The sequence below is a fragment of the Sus scrofa genome, chromosome 16, assembly GCF_054392235.1.
Source record: "Sus scrofa isolate SSC_HxYL_T2T_F1_AM1 chromosome 16, Sscrofa_HxYL_maternal_Yorkshire_Landrace_v2.0, whole genome shotgun sequence".
Lineage (NCBI taxonomy): Eukaryota > Metazoa > Chordata > Mammalia > Artiodactyla > Suidae > Sus > Sus scrofa.
The window spans coordinates 59,323,389-59,342,621 of NC_139398.1; the positions used below are offsets into that span (position 1 = coordinate 59,323,389).

Here is a 19,233-nt window from a genome sequence, read left to right on the forward strand (position 1 = left end):
CTTGCAGGGCCCGCCCCCAGCCGCCCAGGACTCCTGATATAGCCGCTGCTAGCTAGTGCTCCGGAAGCTGCCCCTCCTCGGGGGTCATGATGGGCAGTAAGATGGCGTCTGCCAGCAGGGTCGTTCAGGTAAGGCGATTCGGTCGCTTTTCCGCGCCATGGGCGGTAGGGGTGGTGCTGAGGATAGCAACGGCGCTGAGGAGGAAAGGCGGTGGCGGAATCTGCGCCGTGACCACGGCCCTAGATAGGGCCTGCAGCGGCGCCCCTGGGGTGTGTGTGAGAATTGGACCTTGAGCTCGTTGGGTCGGGCATTGAGCCGGGCACTGGAGCCGAGAATCGAGTCAGGCCGCGAGAGTGCATCTTCCCAGGTAGGCCCGTCGCTGCTCCAAAGTCCCTAGACTGCACTCCACTAGGACCTCGTTAGCCTCTTAGGAGTCTGCAGCCTTGGCTGCCTTGGCAATAGCGTGGCCAATCGGCGACTAGTGTTATCCGTGTTGTAGCAGATCAGCCAATCGGAAGGAGGGCGGTAGCGGTGACTGAAAGGAAGCGAAGCTGGCATCTGACCCAGTGTCCCTTCAAGGTCTTGGGAATGGCCGGGGAACTGGCCCCACCTGCTGTGTCCTTGCCCGGGGCGGTATCTCCCCCCACCAGTGCCCCCGGCAGTCCTATCGTCTGGTTACAGGCCGGAATGGGGGGGGGGGCTGTAAAAAAATGTATATATTTATCTTTTAATATATGCCTTAGTGTTGGTTTCCTAAGCTTTTTTACCCCTGAGTTTAGATTGGTGCTAGAGGAACTTTATAGTTACTCCACACATCAGTTACTGACTCCTGATAGCTTTTGTATTTGCTTCTCCAGCTGTGGTCTCTAGTTTAAATAGGAAGGGTAAAATTGGCATATAAAGGACCACAGCCTCCACTTCTGCGGTTTCTTTACGTGATCTTTTTCAACTCTTAAAAGTGTATTAGTGTATGATTAACTTTTAACTTTGATATGAGAAGTTCATTTCTCTTTGCAAAAATACTTGCCTTAAAAGACTCTTAAAGTTATTTCACTCTGAAGGGTAATCCTGCATCCCAATCCTTAGCCTCTTTGCATTGAATGGTCCTCACTTAGTCGTTGAATGGGTAGTTATTGAGCACTTGCTAATTAAAGACGCTGGGAGGACAGGAGACCATCTGACAAGAGACTAGTATCCATAATAGATAATCACATATTCCCATGGCATATAGCCCAATTTTTTTTTTTTTTTTTGCCTTTTTGCCTTAGGGACCTCCATATGCTCCCGCGCGGCATATGGAGGTCCCCAGGCTAGGGGTCTAATCAGAGCTGTAGCCACCGGCCTACGACAGAGGCACAGCGCGCGGGATCCGAGCCGCGTCTGCAACCTACACCACAGCTCAGGGCAACACCGGATCGTTAACCCACTGAGCAAGGCCAGGGATCGAACCCACAACCTCATGGTTCCTAGTCGGATTCGTTAACCACTGTGCCAGGGCGGGAACTCCCCAATTTTTAAAATGGGTAAAAAAGGTTGATATTGCTCAAAAGAAGATATCTAAATGAGCAATAACCCTATGAAAAGATCCTCAACATCATTACTTGCCAGGAAAATACAAATTCAAACCGGAAAATACTACTACACACACCAAAATTATTTAAAAGACTGACAGTACCAAGTGGTTATGAGAACATGAAACCCCTGAAGCTCTCATACACTGCTGGTAGGACTATAAAATGGTACAGCCCTCTGGAAAACTGTTTTGTCATTCTCTAGTACTAAACATACCTGCTCTGTGTCCCAGCAGTACTACTTAAAGGTTTATACCCCAGAGAAATGAATGCATATACCTAGAAAAACACTGTATAAAAGTGTTCATGCTTGCTTTATTCATAATAACACCCAATCCAAAAAATATCCAAATGTCCATAAGCAAGATAAATTGTGGTAGAGTTGTTAAAATGGAATAGTACACAGTAGTAATAAACGACTAACTACTGATATATGCAAATTAAAAAAAGATATTATGAAATACACAATAAGGAACCATCTGACTCCTTTTAACAGAACTGCAAAGACTTGTATTCACATTCATAATACAAAGCAGTATGTGGTGGTGTTATGTAATAATTACACTTTAGCAAAATATATTTAGTATTTCTGTGGCAGGCCTACACTGCTGGGACTGCAGTGCCAACAAGGTAATATATGGTGCCTGCACAGAGCTTAGAACTTGGCTGTTGATCTGTATCTTGAAGTGTAGTATTTCAAGAGACTGGCAAAAACTGATAGGAATTAACAAAACATGGTGTCACCACTAAGTAGAGAAATTTGGCTGGACCACAGGGTGTTCAAAAGTAATTTTAGAAGAGTAAGTTCTAAGTATTCATCAAATGCCTGCTGAATGCCAAGCAGTATGTCTTTGATATGTTTGAGATGCTGCAAAATTAGAAATGAGATAGTTAATTATTTAGGAAATCATTTGGCTGCTTGAGACATAGGGGAAGAAAATAGGTGGTTGGATTAATTCAGGGTTTAAAGTTTACAGGTGAGGTGAAAACAAACCTCCAGCAAGGCAATTGAGAGTGTTATTTTATTTTTTTCTTTTTGCCATTTATTGGGCTGCTCCCTCCGCATACGGAGGTTCCTAGGCTAGGGGTCCAATCGGAGCTGTAGCCACCACCCTAGGTCAGAGCCACAGCAACGCTGGATCCAAGCCACCCACTGAGCAAGGCCAGGAATCAAACCCGAAACCTCATGATTCCTAGTCGGATTCGTTAACTACTGAGCCACGACAGGAACTCTGGCAATTGAGAGTGCTAAAAGGATGTTGAATGAACTGTGGGTTCTAGGCTAGATAAGAAAGTAAAGTCAGGATGGAACCAGTTAACTGAGAGAAAAGGGAACCATCAAGGAAATGAAGGGCTTGGAGTGCCCATCATGGCTCAGTGGTTAACAAACCCAACTAGAATCCATGAGGATGTGGGTTCGATCCCTGGCCTTACTCAGTGGGTTAAGGATCTGGCATTGCCACGAGCTGTGGTGTAGGTCGAAGATTCAGCTCGGATCCCGAGCTGCTGTGGCTGTGGTGTAGGCGGGCAGCTGTAGCTGTGATTGGACCCCTAGCCTGGGCACCTCTATATGCCATGGATGTGGCCTTAAAAAGACAAAAGACAGAAGGGAAAAAAAAGAAAAATGAAGGGTTTGATGAAACAGATGGTGGGAAATAACAGAGAAGAGAGTTATAGGTAAAAATGTTGTGGTTGAGGTTAGATTTTAAATCCCTAAGATTTAGGGATGGTACAGCTCTGAACTCAGTAAAGAATTAAGAGTAAAAGAAAAGAACCTTTCAGAAACAGACACTAAACTAGAAAGAACATAAAGGTCAATCAGCAGCTTGGAAGTTTTGCTGTAGAAAATAGTGGAGGAAGAGAGAATGATTTTAAAAATCACAGATAATGATTGAGGCCTGCGCAGGTCCCAACCTGTCCGTGGTTTGGGGTTGCTATCTGCCTCATAAAGCAAAGTAGAGGGTTTGTCTTCTGGGAAGACAAAAGTTGTCTTCTCCTCTTTAAAACACTCTTACATAATTGGCTTTGGCATCTTCTAGGAATAGCAGGGCAAGGATTGAAGCTTCATGGGTCTGGATTTTCTGCTGAGGTAGAGAAAGAAAGCAGTGATTATGACCAGAAAGTCCAGAGTGGGGTGTCATTACCTCCAGAACTCATCACTGTTTACTGAGCTTGGGCTTCATGAGTCATAGAAGTGGCTTCCTTAATAAAATAATTGTTTCAATTAAAAAAATCACAGATAAGAAAAGATATTGAAGGGATTCGAAGAAAAACACAGAAGACAGGACAGTGCAACTTTTGTATAATAAGTAGACTCTGAAATAGTGAAAGCAGTTAGAGTTGACCAAATCTCAAAATAAAAAAAGTTTAATAAAACTTTCCTGATATGAAAGAAGACTTAAAGTTATACCCTGTAGTTGAAAGAAATGACCCAGTATGCTTGACCGGTGGATATATTCTGAAAAATCATTCAATTTTAAAGAAAAAATTATTTGGTGATCCAAGCAACAAGACTAACCACCTAAAACAGAATGGAAGGGAATTCCCTGATGGCACAGCAGGTTAAGAATCTGGCTTAATCACTGCTTTGGCTCAGGTTCGATCCCTGGGCCAGGTACTTCCACAAGCTGGGGACATGGCCAAAAAAAAAAAAAAGAGAGAGGATGGAAGTTATCAGAATTTTCAAAAATAATACTATATAATACTTTATAAAGGAAAACAGGTAGATAGCATATTACTGTAGTTAGAGAAAGAAAATGTGAACCAAAGCTTTAGCTACACTGACCTTCAGGTACAAAGGCCACAAACTCTTCTAAACCTTTCATTACTCAGAGATATTGTTCCCTGAAGCTCATTCCCAGAGAATGAGCTTTAGACACTTAAGGAATACTTAGTTGTTCTTGGATTTCTTTTAACATAGGAATTGGATATAAGCAATGAATGTATTTAACTACAGAACTAAGACATAATGGAGATAAAGGCAAAAGACTCATTGGTAGTATTATTTGTTCTGACAGTATAAGATCTAATAAAACTTTTATTTAAAAAATTTTTTTTTAATTTTATGGCTGTACTCCTGCCGCATCTGGAAGTTCCCAGGCCAGGGATTGATTCTGAACCATAGCTGCGACCTACACCGAAGTTGTGGTAATGCTAGATCCTTTAACCCACTGTGCCCGGCTGGGGACTGAATCTGCGTCTCTGCAGTGACCTAAGCCACTGCATCCAGATTCTTAACCCACTGTGCCACAGCAGGAACTCCTGCTAAAACTTTTAAAACGGAAGAATAAGGGAAAGAGTATACAGAAGGGAGAATAGGGAGTTGCTGTTGAGGCGCAGCAGAAACCAATCTGACTAGCATCTATGAGGATTCAGGTTTGATCCCTGACCTTGCTCAGTGGGTTAAGGATCCGGCGTTGCTGTGAGCTGTGGTAGAGGTCACAGATGCAGTTTGGATCTCACGGTGCTGTGACTGTGGCGTAGGCTGGCAGCTGTAGCTTGGATTTGATCCCTGGTCTAGGGACTTCCATATGGTGTGAGTGTGGCCAAAAAAGAGGATAGAATAAATGTGCTAATTGCCTCTGCTTTTTAACCAGCAGTAAGCTATGGGGAGGGAACCAGAGAAGAGATTAACATCAACTCTCATTCTTTCTCAGAATAGTGAACTGATAGATAGTATCTCAAAAAGAGGCAACTAAGAGCATTATCTAAAGGTAGCAACATAACAAAAGCGTTATACAAAAGTACAAATCTCTCTAAAGACAAAAAACAAAAACCCAAAAATGAAAACAAAGACAAAGGAATTTATATTTAAATAATCATACAATGATAGGACCCTGCAGCTTATGGAGCTCCTGGCCAGGGGATCAGATCTGAGCCGCAGCTATGAACTATGCCACAGCTGTAGCAACACTGGATCCCTAACCCACTGTGCCAGGCCCGGGACTGAACCTATGTCCCAGTTTTCCCAAGAGGCTGCTGATCCCATTGCTCCACAGCAGGAGCTCTAACAGTGATTTTTTTAAAATACAAGACCAAAGGCACAATCCAGGGAAGAAGTAATTGATAAATGGATGTCATTAAAATTGAAAACTTCTGGTCTGCAGAAGACACTGTCAAGAGAATGAGAAGGCAAGCCACAGACAGGGCAGAAAATATTTGCAAAAAAAAAAACAAAGGACTGTTACTTAAGATATTCAAGGAAATCTTTCTCTCTCTCTCTTTTTTTTTTTCTCTTTTTAGGCCTGCACCCGTGGCATATGGAGGTTTCCAGGCTAGAGGTCAAATTGGAGCTGTGGCTGCTGGCCATGCCACAACCACAGCAACACCAGATCTGAGCAATGTCTGCAACTTACACCACAGGTCATGGCAACGCTGGATCCTTAACCCACCGAGCAAGGCCAGGGATCCACCCTGCGTCCTTTTGCATCCTAGTCAGATTTGTTTCCTCTGAGCCATGGCAGGAACTCAAGGAAATCTTTAAATGTCACAATACAAAAAGAGCCTGATTGAAAAATGAGCAAATGATCTGAACAAACACCTCATCAAAGAGGAATACAGGAGTTCCCATTGTGGCGCAGTGGTTAACAAATCCAACTAGAAACCATGAGGTTGTGGGTTCGATCCCTGTCCTTGCTCAGTGGGTTAAGAATCTGGCATTGCCGTGAGCTGTGGTGTAGGTTGCAGACGTGGCTTGGATCCCGCGTTGCTGTGGCTCTGGCGTAGGCCGGTGGCTACAGCTCTGATTTGACCCCTAGCCTGGGAACCTCCATATGCTGCAGTAGTGGCCCTAGAAAAGGCAAAATGACAATAAATAAATAAATAATAAAATAAAGTAAAAAATATGTTTTTTAAAAAAGAGGAAATACAGATGACAAACATATGAAAAGATGTTCAGTGTTACAGTCACTAGGGAATTGCAGACAAGGAGACACTTCCATGTACCTATTAGAATGGTGAAATCCAGAATTCTGATACCACCAAATGCTGACAAGGATATGGAGCAACAGGAACTCTCATTCATTGCTGGTGGAAATGCAAAATGGTGTGGCCACTTTGGAAGGCAGTTTGACAGTTTGTTACACAACTAAACATACTTTGACCATATGGTTGAACAGTTGCACTCTTTGATATCTACCCAAATAAGTTGAAAACTTAGGTCCAGAAATCTGCACGTGGTTTTTGTTTGTTTGTTTGTTTTTAAATAGCAGCTTTATTTATAATTGCCAAAATTTGGAAACAACTAAGATGTCTTTCAGTGGGTGCATGGGTAAATAAACCGTGGTACATCCAGATAATGTAATATTATTCAACACTGAAAAGAAGCACCAAGCCATGAAAAGATGCGGCTCTGGCCCTATATTGCTGTGGCTGTGGTGTAGGCCTTCAGCTAGAGCTCTGATCTGACCCCTAGCCTGGGAACTTCCATATGCCTAAAAAGCAAAATAATAATAATATTAATAATAATAAAAGGATAGGTGGAGATATGTCAGACCAATGCAAATATAAAAGAAGGAGTTCACAATCTCACCAAATAAGGGAGAATTCAGACCAGAAAGCTCTAAAAAAGACAAAGCACACTTTATAATGTTAAGGCTACAATTCACAGTTAAGATTTAATAGTTATTAATTTTGTACTCAATTACTCAGCAACTTTTTTTCTTTAATTTTATTTTATTTTTTACTTTTTAGGGGCACTCCTGCAGCATATGCAAGTTCCTGGACTAGGGGTGTCGAATTGGAGCTGCATGTACTGGACTACAGCCACAGCAACTTGGGATCCAAACCACATCATCGACATGCAGCAACAAGCTGGATCCTTAATCCACTAAGCAAGGCCAGGAATTAAACTGACATCTTCATGGATACTAGTGGTTCTTAACCAACTCAGCGACTTCTTTCATAAAACACAAACAGTAGGAGTTTAGAAGAGAATTCAACACACCTTTTGATGACAGATTAGTAGATTAAAAACTTATTAAAGGATTTAGAAGAACATAAAGAACATAAGATTGATCTCATAGTTAATATGTACTTGCACCTTTATAGTAATATATATTATATATATATATATATATATATATACACTTTTTTTTTTTTTTTTTCTTTTTAGGGCTGCACTTGCAGCATATGGATGTTCCCAGGCTAGGGGTCAAATTGGAGCTACAGCTGCCAGCCTATGCCACAGCCACAGCAATGTCAGATCTGAGCCACGTCTGTGACCTCCACCACAGCTCATGGCAATGCCGAATCCTTAACCCACTGAGCCAGGCCAGGGATCAAACTCACATCCTCATGGTTACTAGTCAGATTTGCTTCCTCTGTGCCACAACGGGAGCTCCCTTTTTTTTTTAAAGAAAGTTCTTTGTCTCCCTTAGTAAAAATCAAGAACAATACAAGGATGCCCCATATTTCAATTACTGTTTAACATTGTATTGGAAGTATCAGCAAATGTGACTGTGAAAATTGAGCATATGATAAAAGGTAGCATCTCAAATTAGGAAATGAACTTTTTAACAAGTATGACTTGATAGCCTTTTGGAAAAAGACTAAACAAGACCCACTGTTCACACATTATACGAGGATAAATTTCAAATGAATCTGATACCTTTTTTTTTTTTTTTTCTTTTCGAGGGCCACACCCACAGCATATAGAGGTTCCCAGGCTAGGGGTCAAATCAGAGCTGTTGCCGCCGGCCTATGACACAGCCACAGCAATGCCAGATCCTAGCCGCGTCTGCAACCTACACCACAGCTCATGGCAACGCCAGATCCTTAGCCCACTGAGTGAGGCCAGGGATCGAACTCTCGACCTCATGGGTCCTAGACGGATTCATTTAGGCTGCACCATGACAGGAACTCCCAAATCTGATACCTTACTGTCAAAATTGTAAACAGATTGCAATAAACTATCCACATGCACAAATGAGTGCATATAAAACTGATAAAATCTAAATATGTAGACTATACCATCTTCAGTTTTCTGGTTTTGATACTGTGCCGTAGTTAGGCCAGATACTGCCATAGTGGTAAATTGAATGACAGGCATGTGGGACCTCCTCGTACATTTTTTGCAAGGTCCTGTGAAGCCATAATTATTTAAAAATAAAAAGTTAAGCAAAACCATGCAAGCTCCAAATGAAAACATGAGCTTCTTTATTACCTGAGAGTGGGGAAAACTTTTCCCAACTATGACACAGGAGCAATAAGGGGGAAAATTCATCATTTGGACTACACTAAAAAGAAAAACTTGTACTCACCAAAATATACTGAAAATTTTTAAAAAGCAGGTAAAAAAAATTGCAGCAGAGGGTCAATAGCCATGCCATAGAAAAAACTTGTGACGTTCTCTGGTGGCTTAGTGTGTTAAGAATTTGGTGTTGTCACTGCTGTGGTGCCAGTTCAGTCCCTGGCCCTGGGAACTCCTCATGCCTCAGGTGTGGCCAAAAACAAAACAAAACAAAAAACTTGAGCATAGAAAAAAGAGCAAGAGCTGTAATCATATTTTTTTCTTTAATTATTTTTTTATATTACTCAATGAATTTATTACATTTTTAGTTGTACAATGATCATCACAACCCAATTTTGTAGCATTTCCGTCCCAAACCCCCAATGCATCCCCCACTCCCCAACCTGTCTCATTTGGAAACCATAAGTTTTTCAGAGTTTGTGAGTCAGTATCTGTTCTGCAAAGAAGTTCATTGTGTCCTTTTTTCAGATTCCACATGTCAGTGAAAGCATTTGATGTTGATGTCTCATTGTATGGCTGACTTCACCTAGCATGATAATTTCTAGGTCCATCCATGTTGCTAAAAATGCCAGTGTTTCATTCCTTTTAATGGCTGAGTAATATTCCATTGTGTATATGTACCACATCTTCTTGATCCACTCCTCTGTCGATGGACATTCTGGTTGTTTCCACGTCTTGGCTATTGCAAATAGTGCTGCAATGAATATCAGAGTACGTGTGTCTTTGCAAGTCATGGTCTTCTCTGGATAGATGCCCAGGAGTGGGACTGCTGGATCAAATGGTAGTTCTATTTTTAGTTTTCTGAGGCATCTCCATACTGTTTTCCACAGTGGTTGTACCAATTTACAATCCCACCAGCAGTGTAATAGGGTGTAATCATATTCACAGGTAAAGTGACTCTTAACCACATGAGGTGATGGTCAGCCTTATAATAAATGAAAATGTCAACTACATGGAGATAACATTTTATCAATAAGATTTTATTTAAAATGTACAAGTTGCGAAGTTCCCGTTGTGGCTCAGCGGAAACAAATCCAACTAGGAAGCACGAGGTTGCTGGTCAGATCCCTGGCCTCGCTCAGTGGGTTAAGGATCTGCTGTTGGGTGTGACTGTGGTGTAGGTTGCAGATGCAGCTCGGATCCTGCGTTGCTATGGCTGTGGCGCAGGCCAGCAGCTACAGCTCCGATTCAACCCCTAGCCTGGGAACCTCCATATGCCATGGGTTCGGCCCTAAAGAACAAAAGAAAATGTACAAGTTGGATCAAGTAAGTCTGTTGGGAAGGCTCTGGAGAAACAGGCACTCATTTGTTGCTGAGGGAATGCAAAATAGTATAACCCCTATGAAGGGAAAATCTGGCAGTACCTCTCAAAACTGTGTTTTTTTATCTTTTGACCTAGCAGTTTTTTTCCTTGGGATCTATCTCACAGGTACACTGGCAAAGATAAGAATAGTACAAGACTATTGATTCTATGCATTATTTGTAATAGAAGAAAGACTGGAAACGACTGATATTAGCAAATTAATAACACAAGTTAACGAGGCTGGTTGAAGAAATTCATGACTTTTATCCTGAGTTCCTGCTGACCCGTCAGATTCTATTACCACTACAGTATTCTTCCTTGCCTTCTCCCATCCTATATTTGTATTTTCTTTCTCTCATAGGGAAATCCCTAGCTCCCCCACATATCAATATATGTAGTACTCATTTGTATTTACAGAATGGTTTCAGAGTAGTTATATCTACACAACCAATCTACCAAGTAAAAAGTTTGAGGTATCTTTATATTTCATTAGTCTTTATTTATTTAACTTTTTTTTTTTTTTTTTTTGCTTTTTAGGACCCCACCCTAGGCATATGGAGGTTCCCAGGCTAGGGGTCTATTCAGAGATAAAGCTGCTGGCCTACACCACAGCCGCAGCAATGCCAGGTCCAAGCCATGTCTGTGACCTACACCATAGCTCACGACAACGCCAGAGCCTTAACCCACTGAGGCCAGGGATCAAACCGGCTTCCACTGAGCCACGATGGGAACTCCTCCTTCAGTCTTTAGACTGAGGTATATAGTCTAAGCACTGTGAAAGTTATTTGGATTAGCTCCCTTTTTTCCCTTAGTTATAAAGCTACCCAACTAATAAGTGTTAATGTGTGTGTGTATGTGTGTGGATATATATATATATATAGTGTGTGTGGATATATATATAGAGAGAGAGAGAGAGTGTGTATGTGTATATATATATATATATATATATATATATATATATATAGTTTAAAAAAGACAGTTTGGGGACAGGAAAATTTGAGCATAAGCTAAATATTAGATGATATTAAATAATTTTTTTATTTATAAAGTGTAAAAAGGTATTAGGATCATGGCTTAACAAAATCCTTTTCTGTTTGTGATGTGTACATTGTATTAACAGGTAAGATTAGATGACGGGGATTTTTTTTTTTTTTACTGTGTGAAGTGTTAATGAAAATAGCCAATACTAAAATTGTTGATGAGTTCCCGTTGTGGCTCAGTGGGTTAAGAACTCTACATAGTGTCTGTGAGGATGCAGGTTCAACCCCTGGCTTCACTCAGTGGGTTAAGGATCAGCTATTGCAGCACAGATCACAGATGCAGCTTGAATCTGGTGTTGCTGTGGCTGGGGCATAGGCCAGCAGCTGCATCTCCATTTCATTCCCTAGCCTGGGCACTTTCATATGCTGCAGGTTCAGTCTTAAAAAAAACATAAATTTTAAAAATTAAAAAACATTTTTTGGAAGTCCTAAAATGTGTTTATCAAGGTATATTTTACTTCTGTCTTAGCTCTACATTTTATTTTATTTATTTGTTTTTTGGTCTTTTCAGGGCCACACCTGTAGCAAATAGAGGCTCCCAGGCTAGGGGTCCAATCGGAGCTATATCTGCTGGTCTACACCACAGCCACAGCAACGCCAGATCCAAGCTGCGTCCTCAACCTACAGCACAGCTCACGGCAACACTGGATCCTTAGCTGACTGAGCAAGGCCAGGGATCTGACCCGCAACCTCATGGTTACTAGTTGGATTTGTTTCCACTGTGCCACGACGGGAACTCCCACTTAGGTATTTTTAATTTTTTGTCTTTTTTTTTTTTTTTTTTCCAATATGGAAGTTCCCTGGCTAGGGGTCGAATCACAACTGCAGTTGCTGGCCTACGCCACAGCCATGGCAATGACAGATCCCAACCACATCTTCGACTTACACCATAGCTTAAGGCAACACCAGATCCTTTTAACCCATTGAACGAGACCAGGGATTGAACCAGCATCTTCACGGACACTATGTCGAGTTCTTAACCCACTGAGCCACAACGTGAACTCCATACCACGTCCATTTTTTGGGTTTTGTTTGTTTGTTTGCTTTTTACAGCAACACCCGAGGCATTTGGAAGTTCCCAGGCTAGGGGCTGAATCAGAGCTACAACTGCCAGCCTGTTCTACAACCACAGCAACGCCAGATCTGCCCTGTGTCTGCAACCTACACCACAGCTCATGGTAACACCAGATCCTTAACCCACTGAGCAAGGTCAGGGATTGAAAACACATCCTCATGGATGCTAGTTGGGTTCCTTACCGCTGAGCCATGACGGGAACTCCTCCATACCACGTTTGTAGGTGTACAAAAGCAATGTTTAAATGTTCTTTCTAGTGTATGTATGTTTGTATGAGTGTGCATATACATAATTAAAGGTCTATACAGTTAGGCCTATACAGTTAATCCTAATTTAAAAATGGTCTTTTTGAAGTTCCTGTGTGGCCCAGTGGTTAATGAAACTGACTAGGATCCCTGAGGATGTGGGCTGGATCCCTGGCCTTGCTCAGTGGGTTAAGGATAGGGTGTTGCTGTTAGCTGTGATGTAGGTTGCAGACGTGGCTGGGATCCCAAGTTGCTGTGGCTGTGGCTGTGGCCAGCAGCTGCCGCTCTGATTCAACCCCTAGGGAACTTGCATATGCTGCGGGTGCAGCCCTAAAAAGACAAAAAGACCAAAAAAAAAAGTCTTTTCACCCATTTAGCAGATGCTTGCTGAGCATTTACTGGGTACGGGGTACTGCTGCAGAGTACATAATTTTCCAACTCTGCCTTTCCAGGAGCTTTACTTTCTTGTAGTCATTGGCTCATTTATCTGTTCCTCTACATAGTATACTTAGGATGTTCACGTTACTGTGGAAACACAGGAGAAGTTTTAAAATCAGATTTAAGAATCAAGGGAGTCTTTTTCAGAGTAACATTTGAACCGTTTAAAGACTAAGCAATCAGGGAGTTCTTGCTGTGGCCTAATGGGTTAAGAATCTGACCGCAGCGGCTCAGATTGCTGCAGAGGCATGGGTTTGATGGGTTAAAGGATCTGGTCCCAACAAACCTATATACTTCTGTACAAATAAAGTGTGTAAATATGTAGTATATATATATATACACACACACACACAGATATATTGCAAATAAACACACCTTGATCTCACTAGTTACACAGCAACTTACAGATTACTTTAGTGGGAAAACCTGCTCTGTTTATTAGACTCAGCATTATATATTCAGGACATCTCATGCTGAAAGTTCCATTTAAGCTTCTCTTTAGCCCTTTTTTTTGAACTTTAGGGATGAAACAGTAATACTCTTCAAATGTCTTATTAAAAACTGTATTTTACAGAGCTCCTTTGTAGCACAGTGAGTTAAGGATCTGGTGTTGTCACTGCAGCAGCCTAGGTCTCTGCCATGACACAGGTTTGATCCCTTGCCCAGGAACATGCCACAGGCACAGCTAAAAAAACAAAACAAAACAAAAAACAACCCCCAAACAAAAAAAAACGCAGCATTTATTTTTTTTTCTTTTTACGGACGCACCTGCAGCATATGGAAGTTCACTGGTTAGGGGGTGAATCAGAGCTCTAGTTGCTGGCCTACACTGCACTGCCTATATGACCTGCCCTGCTTTTTATTTTTTAATTTTTTTTTTTTTTGTCTTTTTGCCTTTTCTAGGGCCGCTCCCTCGGCATATGGAGATCCCAGGCTAGGGGTCGAATCGAAGCCGTAGCCGCCGGCCTACACCACAGCCACAGCAACTTGGGATCCAAGCTGCGTCTGCAACCTACACCACAGCTCACGGCAACGCCAGATCCTTAACCCACTGAGCAAGGGCAGGGATCAAACCCACAACCTCGTGGTTCCTAGTCAGATAAGTTAACCATTGAGCCACATTGGGAACTCCTGACCTGTCCTGCTTAATCCACTGAGCGAGACCAGAGATCGAAACCACATCTTCATGGACCCTGTGTTGGGTTCTTAACATTCTGAGCCACAATGGGAATTCCAAACCAAATATTTTAAAAACACTGATTTCTATTATGAGTATAGGGAAAAGACTAAGTAAAGGACTAACAAATGTTTAAAAAACTATTTTATGTGGCTTTTGGGCTTACTGATATTTTTGGTTTTTGTGCTTTTCTGCATTCTTTTCAAATTTTTTACACAGAACATTTTTTACTTTTGTAGTCAGGAAAAGGTGTTTTGTTTTGTTTTTGTTTGTTTGTCTTTTGTCTTTTTAGGGTCACACCCGCAGCATATGGAGGTTTGTTTCCAGGCTAAGGGTCCAATCAGAGCTACATCTGCCAGCCTGCGCCACAGCCACAGCAATATGGGATCCAAGCCTTGTCTGCAACCTACACTGTAGCTCATGGTAACACCGGATCCTTAACCCACTGAGCGAGGCCAGGGATCGAACCCCCATCCTCATGGATACCATTGAGCCATGACGGGAATTCCAGAAAAAAATTTTTTTTTGATTGCCTACTTTTCAATATGCTTTTTATCTTATTCTAAACTGCTAGGTATTAACATAGTAGAGAAACAACTCAATATGAGTCAGGAGATTTCCAGTTGTTACCTATCAGCAAGGCAACGTAGAGTCATGCAACATAAAATTCAGGTCATCTTCATCAGGTTGTATGGAGGTCATTTGGCAGTACAGAAAAATGTGTTGTGATGTATAAAGTACAAAATTATTATGAATAGATAAGATAAACATGTTATATATAGGTCAGAAACTAGGGAGGAATAAAGTAGTAAAATTCAAAGTTGCTAAAGTAACAAGTTATTTTAATCCAACAAAGGTATCTGCTTGTGGGGTTCAGTAGATTATTTCTTAAGCAGTTAATGTTATTTTAGTACTTCATTTCTTTTTCATGCATTTTATTTTTCCTTTAGGTAGTCAAGCCACATACTCCATTAATAAGGTTCCCAGACAGAAGAGACAATCCTAAACCCAATGGTAAGCTGTACTTTCTTTAGGTTAAAAAAAAAAAAAAAAAAGATGTAAGGAAAACTATATGTACATATGGATTTATACAGGAATATTCTACTAGAAACAATATTTCTCATTTTACGGAGTTCCCATCATGGCTCAGTGGTTAACAAATCCAACTAGGAACCATGAGGTTGCGGGTTTGATCCCTGACCTTGCCCAGTGGGTTGAGGATCTGGCGTTGCCGTGAGCTGTGGTGTGGGTTGCAGACTCGGCTTGGATCCCGAGTTGCTGTGGCTCTGGTGTAGGCTGGTGGCTACAGCTCCGATTAGACCCCTAGTCTGGGAACCGCCATATGCCGCGGGAGTGGCCCTAGGAAAAGGCAAAAAGACAAAAAACAAAACAAAACAAAAAAAAAACCCCACAGTATTTCTCATTTTAAAATCAGGTAAACTATTGTCCCTTAGAACAAAATGGTATGTGAGGTTGCATGTAAGTAGAAATTAACTTTGTCTTACCTCCTTTTCAAAAGGTGGTAATTCAGTAATAGATATTTCTGATTTTCTTTTTTTTTTTTGGTCTTTCTAGGGCCATAGCCACGGCATATGGAATTTCACAGGCTAGGGGTGGAATCGGGGCTGTAGCCACCCGCCTACACCACAGCCACAGCATCGCCAGATCTGAGCCACGCCTGCGACCTACACCACAGCTCATGGCAATGAAGGATCCCATGGCGAGGCCAGGGATCAAACCTGGGCCTTCATGGATGCTAGTCACATTCATTTCCGCTGAGCCACAATGGAAACTCCAGATATTTCTGGTTTTTTTTTTTTTTTTTGTCTTTTTAGTTTTAGGGCTGCACCCTCAGCATATGGAAGTTCCCACGCTAGGGGTCGAATTGGAGCTAGAGCTGCCAGCCTGTGCCACAGCAGCGCAGGATCCAAGCTGCGTCTGCAACCTACACCACAGCTCACAGCAACACTGGATTCTTAACCTGTTGAGTGAGGCCAGGGCTCGAACCCGCAACCTCATGGTCCCTAGTTGGATTCGTTTCCATTGTGTCACAGCAGGAATTCCTTGTTCTTTCTTTTCGTCTCTCCTTTAGTAGACTCTCTCATGCTTATATTTGCAGAGATTATGATCTATAACCACCATTCTTGTATTTTTCTCCCAGCTAACTTTATTTTCTTTCATTCATTCATCTGTCTGTTCATTCAAGCAGTATTTCTTAGATGGAATTAAACCTTAGCAATTACTGCTTGTCAAGTAATTGAAAATCTGAACAAGTTCTGTTTTGCTCTCACTCCTCCTTTTTTTTCTTTTTATGGCCACACTCCAGAGTATATGAAAGTTCCCAGGCCAGGGACTGAATCAAGGCATAGCAAGGCCAGATCCTTTAACCCACTATGCTGGGCCAGGGACTGAATCTGTACCTCCACAGCAACCTGAGCCCCTGCAGTCAGATTCTCAACCCACTGCATCACAGGGGGAACTACAACTTACTCCTTTTTACTAGATTCTTTGTCACTGACTTTATTATAAGATATTTGACCTTTAATTCAGGGAGAATTTTAACAAATTTTATATGGATTTTTTTTTTGGCCATGGCTTACAGTGGCTTGATCTGGATCTCAGTTCCCAGACCAGGGATTGAACCCAGGGCCATAGTGGCGAAAACACCAAGTCCCAACCAGTAGACCACCAGGGAACTCCCTGTATATGGATATTTTTAACTTACTGTAACTTGAAGAATTAGGATATAGGTGACAGACAAGTATAAAGGTCTTGAGAAAACGAATCTTAGCTACATTTACCAAGTTTCTTATTCTCCATTTTGAGATATTACCTCTAAACGCTACCACATGACAAAATTTAAGTAATGTAGGTTATATAAAAGGGTTGAACTTCACAACCTAGGAATTTTGTTACCTTATAAACTTATTCTTCAATATAGAATTTCACTCAAAATACCTCATTTGCTTTAAAAAGAACTTTCTGAAATTATATAACTTATAACCAAGTTACTCTATAATACTTGTCTCTTAGAATTATAATACTTAGCATTTTAAGAATAACTCATTTATTCAATAATAGATAACTTAAAATAGTATTTTAAAACATTGAACAGTCCCTCCATGTCCTTTTTTTTTTCTTTAATTGCAGTATCAGAAGTTTTGAGATCAGCAGCACTACCATCTCACCCTTCAATTTCACAGCATTCTAAGGGAAGTAAATCGCCAGACTGGCTGAAGCATCAGGGTCCACCAGACACTGCAGAGATAATAAAAACATTACCTCAGAAATACAGAAGGAAACTTGTGTCTCAGGAAGAAATGGAATTTATCCAAGTATGTTATTGCTCTTTATCACGATAGAGCATTATTGGCTTTGGAGTTTCAGATGCTGATTAGCATGTCCTTCCCTTTGTCTTGTCAAGGTGTGTCCATAGCTAAGACAAGGATGGTCAGGCGAGGACTATGAGGAATAAACTATGATCAAGCAGTTAGTAAATGCGCGGGAAGGAAAATATGTGTAGAAGTATAGTATAATAAATAGCAAAATATATATACCCCATGAAGAAAAGCTCTTTAGAGTCCTCATTAATTTTTTAGAGTATCAAGGATTTCTGATACTTGAAAACCATTGATCTGGGTCAACCTTGAGTCCCTTTCAGATCCAAAATTCTTTATATAACATTGAATGTAAGTGCTCAAAAAATGAGTGCTATAAAAAACCTGAAATTGTTTTTAAAACCTAAAGATCATTTGCTTAAAATGTTGTAAATTTGCATAGTAGCCATGAAAACATTTCTTTGTAAATACAACACCTAATCTTATGCTTTTTTTTCTTTTCAGCGTGGAGGTCCAGAATAATTACTACCAATGTGGCTGCTGTTTGTCATCAAACAAAAGAATAGTCTTTACATTAGAGGACTTCAGAATGACAGATGAAAAATTGTACATTAAGCAACTTTAATAAATACTCTGTAAAAAAAGAAAATGAAGTATAGAAAATTTAGATGGACACTTATATCTCCTAATTTATGTATCTGGGTCAGCTTCTCCACAAGCTTACCTAATTGTTTATATACTTTATACTTATTAAAGTATACATTTTTAAATGTTAGCCTATTAATTTACTCTTGATTATCAAGCATTACAGTGTTGAACTATTAAAAGCACACAATGTCTACTGAAGTATCATAGGTTTCCTATAATTTTACTTTTCTTTCAATTTCTGTTTAAACATGGAAAGAATATCAGGCAGAATTGTAGCTTTCTGGGAAGTAATCTTCCTGAAATTGAAGGAGGATCAGTGAAATAATGACTCCATTATTTGTTCTTAACTCTCTTAATATTTTTGCATTCACAGAGTTAAACTGAAATATAACCAGCTTAATAAGCATATGGTACTCTAAATGATAAAAATATAGCCAAAGTAAAACAGGTGGCTTTGTGGTATTAAGACTAAGGAGTTAACACAAAAGATTATTTGTAACCTATATTCAGAAAAAAAATGTCAGTAGTTAAAATGGAAAATAAGAGATCAAAATGAATATAACATAGGAATAATGTTTGACCAGAAACTGCTTTTGTTTCTAGGGATGTTAAGAAAGTCTTGTTCTTTGGTTTATTTTACTGTTTTGATTGTGATCATGTATATGAATCCTGATAATCATAAAACTTTCTCAAACTTATTGAAAACCTCATAAAATTAACCTATTTACCTTTTTATGCAATTTATGCAATTTTAATAGGGTCTTCCTTTGCCAAGGGTATGTATTATTGTGAAAGTAAAGCCTCACAAAGTGAAATAAATTCTACTGCATACCTTTAATGATTTCTAGAATATGCTTTAAAGAAGTCATCCCTAATAGTAAGGGTCACTCATGAGCAATAGACAGAGTAGAACTGTTGAGTATGTTTTTATATTTGTCCAGGTGCCTATGGGTTAATCTTTCCACTTTAAAAAACAAAAAACTGTTTAGGAGTTCCCATCATGGCTCAGTGGTTAACGAATCCAACTAGGAACCATGAGGTTGCGGGTTCGACCCCTGGCCTTGCTCAGTGGGTTAAGGATCCCACATTGCTGTGGCCGTGGTAATAGGCTTGCGGCTGTAGCTCTGATTCAACCCCTAGCCTGGGAAC

The 19,233-nt window shown here is 40.6% G+C and overlaps 1 protein-coding gene and 1 long non-coding RNA gene across 2 annotated transcripts; one reads left to right on the top strand and one right to left on the bottom strand.

Annotated features, from left to right (window-relative positions):
- Positions 1–62: 62 nt before the first annotated feature.
- Positions 63–18,922, top strand: KGD4 (alpha-ketoglutarate dehydrogenase subunit 4). Its single transcript, XM_003134022.6, has 4 exons — positions 63–128; positions 15,049–15,112; positions 17,249–17,433; positions 17,941–18,922. Exons 1-4 carry the CDS (start codon positions 87–89, stop codon positions 17,956–17,958), a joined length of 309 nt encoding a protein of 102 aa, XP_003134070.2. The 5' UTR covers positions 63–86; the 3' UTR covers positions 17,959–18,922.
- LOC146395594 (uncharacterized) lies at positions 14,306–19,233 on the bottom strand. The gene is made up of 2 exons (XR_014831526.1): positions 16,151–19,233; positions 14,306–15,264 (listed from the first exon to the last, which is right to left on the bottom strand). It is a non-coding gene; the product is annotated as an uncharacterized LOC146395594 (long non-coding RNA).